A 6,362-nucleotide genomic window follows, 5' to 3' on the forward strand; every position below is an offset into this window, starting at 1 on the left:
TATGTACAGTTTATTGTGCTTTGTTGGCTTACTAGAAATACCTGCATTTATCCTACCCTCATCTTGACATCCAGAAAACGCATTTACCATGTGCACACCAGCCTCTCCATATCCGAACTGGTAGAGTAATTTTAACAGCCTGGCAAACTACTCAAATGACAACCAGCTGTGTTTCATAGTAGTTAGTGTATATTCTGTTTCAGAAAGTGGAATTCTAGGTTAAGTGAAGGAAATAAAATGACTCCAAAGACCTTTTAAGCATTTAACATTTTATTCTGGGTGAGAACTTTGAACTCAGCCTTGTTAAAGAGGGACTGCAAATCTTGGAAATGGTGCGCAGCATAAGAACATGAGCAGTGAGGATGACTAAAATGCTGTATCAGCAATGAGCCAAAATGATTATGTTGTTAGAACATTTATGACTTATTTTAGCACACACTGGGGGCTTTCCTGTCATTGCTGTGCAGGAGTTTCTCATGCAGAGCTGCCATTAATGAGAAGGGGAGTTAGCTTCATGCACAGATTGCCTCAGCACCTGTGTTAGAAGAGACCTACACTTTGTGACTGAGAGGAGACTTGCGCCAAAAGGGGGCTGCATTCTTGTGACCATATGGGGAATTTGGCCTTGTGCCTCCTTAAAAGATCAAGTACCTATTCAGGAATGGCTTAATAGCTTTGAGACTGGATACACATGCATTTGCACCAGGTTAGTTAAACCAGTGTGAGGCTTGGAAGATCAAGCTCTGCTGAATCTTGCTGGGGTGCTCACAGAAGATCCCTCATCTCATGATGCCTCCATCCCGAGCTACAGCCTTTGAAGATACAGTCACACACCAGCCGCGCTGGTTCACACTCTGGAGTTTCTAAGCAAAACTGTGCTCATCAGTGGTTTAAAGTTCATAAGCTTGGCTGTGAATTGGGGCTGCTGAGATCCAGACACACATCTGGTTCTGTCACCTCCACTTCAGAGGTGCTAATTCCTGGAGGAGGGGTGACCAGAAAGACCTTTCAGCCTGAAAGATTCGGCAAACTTCGCTGCTGGAGCCCTTAACTTGCTGTAAACGTCAGGGGGACAGCTAGTTATCAAAAACCTGTTCCCAATTGGAGTTAAGATGTCCACATGGTCTGCCAGAGTGGCTTAACTAAACCCATGAAGAACCTGTCAGCTATATTGGTGTGACTCTGCTTGTGAGTAAGACCTTGAGTTTGACCTGCAGAAAAACCGTTGCTGACAGTGCAAAAAACCCTGCATCTGTGCAGTTACTAACACAGCACACACGCCAATCTGATAGACTAAATCTTCTCCAGTCCCATGCAGTATCTTGAGAAAGCCTAGGTAATGGAATATGGGCACATAAAGCAAACCTATCACAATGTGTATTAATACCTTATTTGGGACTTTTTTTGCTCCATTTGAACATGACACTGCTCCTGACCCTCCCAGCTGTAATTCATATCACCTGGAAGCCAGTCAAGATCTGCAATTCTTGTTTCTGTCACATTCCAGGGGTCATATTTTATCGGGAATTCCAAAGTGCAGCTTTGCTGAGCGTGTTCACGTTTCTGTTTGGGTAAGTGTATCTGCCTCAAATCTGCACTAATGTTTGTACTGAAACAGCATTGCCTTGTGGAATCCCTTCTTTTCTCAGTAAGAAGAAACCTGTCCTGTTATTAAAGTATTATGGAATAGCCATTATAGTAGGATAAAAAAACATTAAAGGAAAGATCGATGTCTGTGCTTTGGGAGTTTGGAGGCCTGGTTTTGAATCCAAATATGTAAAAATGCGAGACACTTATGAACTACTAATCTCATGATTGAATGAAAAGCCAGCAGCATGTGTTCCTCCAGCAGGAAGGACAAATCTCTTCTCTCCACCAAAGATCATGTTATAGGGGGTGCTTTTACAACTGCAAGAAATCTCCTTACATGTTACCTTCCACTTGCGTGTCTGGCTGGCCTTTGCTGCCATTAGGCGTGGGCAATTATGTGAGCTGCCGGCCTGCGAGGCAGTACTATGACACCTCTCCCTCATTTTCCTGTGCTGAGAAAGACACAGCATGCCCGTGGAAAAGGTCAGAGCGTGCTACGAAGCTGTTAACAATGAATGTTTGAAGAAGGGCCTGTATGGTGCGAGAGCAGAAACCTTCTACTGGCTACCAGCACCGTAACAACCCTGGGGACAGGTGACAGTTCCCTGATAACACATGTGAGATGGTTAAAAGTGTCTCTCAGAACTGCTGGAGGTGTCTTGCCACAGTGCTGTCAAATAAATGGGGCTGATAGCCACAGACATCTTCCTCCTCTGCAGCTGGACTGGAGAAGCTGCACGCAACCGCTATCTTGTTTGACTGCAGGAGAAGTGACAGAAAATGGAGATGAGCAAATTCAACCCATGTATTTGGCAGGCAGGAATCAGTGGTTGTGTGTCCAACACAGAGCGGATAGAAGATTTCTCCAAGCACAGCAGTTTCTCACTGCTCCTGGCTCACAGCTTGCCCCTGAGACACACAGTCAGACGAGAAAAACAACAGAGATGTTGATTGTCTGCAGCTAGACTGAGCTGTTAATGAAACTGCAAATGCTAGAATGCTAGCTTAGATGCTCTGCGAAGATTTGCTCAGGGATTCAAATGCTGTGGTCTCACACTCACAGGCATTTGATTAGGTATATACTGCTGAAAGTGTAATTTTGCCTGCGGTGCCTTTGGAACTGATAATAAAGCTTCATGAGGCAAAAACTAGACTGAAAGAATGAATTTATAGAGCTGCCAGGAAGAGAAGTTTCTTTATAAGCTGAGCATCTTGGGTTTGGAAGTCCTTGAAAAAGAAACATTGAGGGAAATTCTCATCTCAGATGCAGTGAACTGTTTCTAATGATACTACGCCACTGTTATTTTGCAGGTGTCTCCTGTCTTTCCTTGGTGTATTTGTAATTGTAATAAATAAAAAAGAGGAGCATTTACAAATTCCTTTTATTGACTGTGGACATATTCCTGGTAAGTAGGGCTTTTTTCCATCTCTGTTTAAAAATGAGATACCAGATAATGGGATGACCTAGGAGAGTTGAGTCACAAATGTGCTCTAGTCATATTTAATAAATACGCTGTTCCCTTAATTTCTATTCCTGTTCCCAACAGATTTTTCAAAGAATTTTTCAGAGTTTTTCCAAGCTATTGTTACAACCAGTCAAATGAAAACAATGATTACTGGAGCAAAGAATGTTTAAATGATGGATTGGTGGGGGATTTGTTTTATTAAAATTCTTCACAGAGTTGTTGTTTTTCCCTTCTCTCACCCCATTTCCTTAGGACAAAAATTGACAGGCAAAATACAACCAGATTCTCACAGTTCATGCTATGGCACTTTGGATAATGAAGACAACTCAGTGAAAAGTCAAAGCTGAAAGAAGAAAGGACCTTACATGCCAATTAACAGGTGGAACACCACTGGAACAAGGATCAGCAGCACCTTTTTTCAGATTTATTCAAGTATATGGTGAACTCCTGTATGTTGATGACTCATAGTACTATTTCATTTTACTTAATTTATCCAGTGGTTTTCCCAAATGTATTCTGAAGGTAAAGGAAGCCTTAAGAGAAACTAAATAACCATTAATGAAATGGAACATTCTCCTAGTATCAATGCCTCTTGGGGATATTTTTAGACTCTTAATTGCCTTGAAATGCAAATAGGCACAAAACAGGATTATAAAAATTCCCCTTTGAAATCCTTCAGATATGTACAGATAAACTTAAGACAAAGGTAGGAAACGAAAATTTTTGTAAGTGACTTCAAAGTATTCTGCTCTATGTATAATACCTTTTAAAAATCTGATCCTTCCTGTTCAGGAGTCAAAACTGTGGACACACAAATAGTACACACAACTATGTACCAACAAAGTAGTATTTTATATTATGCATAGAGGGAAAATCCTGACTGTCTTCTGCTATCAGATTAATTCTCTTATCTTCCAAGGAAATAAACATTTGACTGAGGAGGGGGAAGGAAGAGAGCATTTGCCATAAACATGGGCACATGGGCACACACAGCCATTTGAGACGCCCAGCCAAAGCAGAGCCAGGGAGCCACCTTTGACATTTTACATCCTCCCAGGACAGACCTATGCACTGCGCTGGACTGGGCTGGGCTATGCTATCTGTTAGTATAGTCTAACCTGAGATTTAGCCTCTGTTTTCAGGAAATCACGTTTTTAGTGAAGAAAGCGCAAAGTTCTCCAGAGGGAATGAGGTAGCCGGACTCCCTCCCTTGGTGTGTCTTAGAAAAATACTCCTATGAAAGAAAAGTAGGACAACTCCTGCCTCCTTCCTAAACCACTGGTAATCCTGCATGAGGAAAGGCTGTAAAAAACAGGGTCACGAAATCGTGGTAACAGTACTGTTTTTCCTTCATTAAATGGTAGTGTCTCCACACCGATTTGAAGAGCCAGCAGTGACGGGAACCATGGCAATACAGGCTCCGTGTTCTAGGTCTGGGAGGTCTCAGTGTGCCTCAGCCCCAGCCTCCTGGCAAGAAAGCTTCATCTGGGCATTCATTGTAGGTCCACTTATCCCTGCCTGATAGCACCGATCCACCTCCGCCAGCACAGTGGGGGTCAGACACCTCCTTTGCAGAAACAAGTGAAAGCGCTCTTGAAAAGCGTTCACATCTTAGACAAGATAGTTCTTTTAGCTTTGAATCAATCTGCAGTGATGGATAGGGACCATATGCTGTGTGCATTTTGTTTCAGTGGAATATGAGGAAATGAGGTCTCTTTTTTTTCCCAAACAATTGTTTGCTTCATTTTACAATAGGTGCAGCTGAAGACGCATAAGAAGACAGTTTCATATCAAACCCTACAAAGCGCACACAGAGCTGCAGTATTTCCTATGCAGCTACATCCTGGGAGCCGGGGCACGGGGCAGGGGGGTTGTGAAGCTGTTTTGCAGTGTGGATCTTTTCCAGCTGGCACAGGGAAAGACTCTGTGTCTGCACCTTACTTGTACCAGCTGCCTGGCCATGGCCTTCCTTTCCCCTCTTCCAGCTTGAGTTCAAGTTTCTAAAGCTTAAAATAACAAGAAAAAGCACATTCTTTCCATATGCTTTCTCCAGGGAATAAGGGCATGCCTCTATATTTCTTTTGCAAGTCAAATTCAAGCCACTTTCTAAGCCTCAAGTAAGAGTGTGTGCTAAAGATGGAAATAGGCGTACAATTTTTCATTCTGTGACCTGGGAAACAAATGGGTGAAAGGGTTTGGTTTTGTATCTTTTTCAAACAATTGGCATCGGGCATCTTCCCAAAATCTGTTTCCATGATTCAGGAGGGCTGGAGAAGATAATAAGGGTTACCAGGTATAGAATTTTCTCTTTAAAGCAGGTAATCAAATGTAAAAATCTGTGTCAAAAGTTATTATTTATTTTAAACTACTGAATTTCTTCTCAAACAAATCTTCTTTTCTTCCTATGGGTTTATAAAAAAATTATAAGAGTTAAAATGTTTCTGTAAACTTGAATGTAATTGAAACTAATATATGGAGCATATATGGAGCAAAACACTGGTGAGAATTATGTGCAATTAAAACTTGTGATTTTACACAATTTTTGAGATATGAGCGTGTTCCAACTAATTAATGTATTACAACATTGGAAAAACTCAGTGATGAGAATTCATTACTGCTCTGCCAAGAAAGGGACATGATTTGTTTCAAGAATCAGTTTCTAATCAATGTCATTTTCAAATTCTGCTTGCAATATTTAGGTTGCAAACACCACAGACAAATGCCTGCTAAAATAAAAGCCTTTTCACTGGAATACAAAAAAGTCTCTGGAGCCCTTCTCTTTAATAATGAGTTATTTTCCTGCGCTGTTTTTCCTGACGTCAAAAATGTGGGCCAGACATAAGCTGCACAACTTGCACCTGCAGACTGAGCGTTCTCGAACGGATCCTCCATGGAATGCGAGGAGATCAAACCACGGGAAGGCGTGGTGGGCAGGCAGCGGCTCACGTGGTCCCCAGGCTCCAGCTTGGGATTTCTGACAGCCCAGAACCAGCAGGACTCGTTCAGCGCTTGTTCCACTGCTGGTCATGCTGCAGTGAGGGATGAAGTATTAACTGGCCACGGGCCTGGAAATGGGAGCTCTGCAGTAGAGCGAGGCCGTTTAACTTCTGCTATAAAATATCAGGATGCATTTAGCAAAGGGTTTCAGCTGGCAAAAAAGAAATTTGGGACTGCATTTGTATTTCTGTCCATGGTAGGCTCCTGGCATTTACCTGGCAGGCTTATTGCCTGCACCTCGCTACAGCCCGGCTTTTGGTGGCCTCATGTTCTGTGCCTGAGGGCACTGGTCACCTAAAACCACAGGAG

General features: G+C 42.5%; 1 protein-coding gene across 1 annotated transcript in view; it reads left to right on the forward strand.

Moving 5' to 3' along the window:
- NIPAL2 (NIPA like domain containing 2) overlaps positions 1-5,762 on the forward strand; it is a 56,016-nt gene extending 50,254 nt beyond the window's left edge. The window contains 3 exon segments of the mRNA XM_075415229.1: positions 1,508-1,571; positions 2,902-2,996; positions 3,309-5,762. Of these exon segments, the coding sequence (XP_075271344.1) occupies positions 1,508-1,571; positions 2,902-2,996; positions 3,309-3,403 (254 nt within the window). The 3' untranslated portion in view covers positions 3,404-5,762.
- Positions 5,763-6,362: the final 600 nt, after the last annotated feature.

The sequence above is a fragment of the Opisthocomus hoazin genome, chromosome 3 (genome assembly GCF_030867145.1).
Source record: "Opisthocomus hoazin isolate bOpiHoa1 chromosome 3, bOpiHoa1.hap1, whole genome shotgun sequence".
Lineage (NCBI taxonomy): Eukaryota > Metazoa > Chordata > Aves > Opisthocomiformes > Opisthocomidae > Opisthocomus > Opisthocomus hoazin.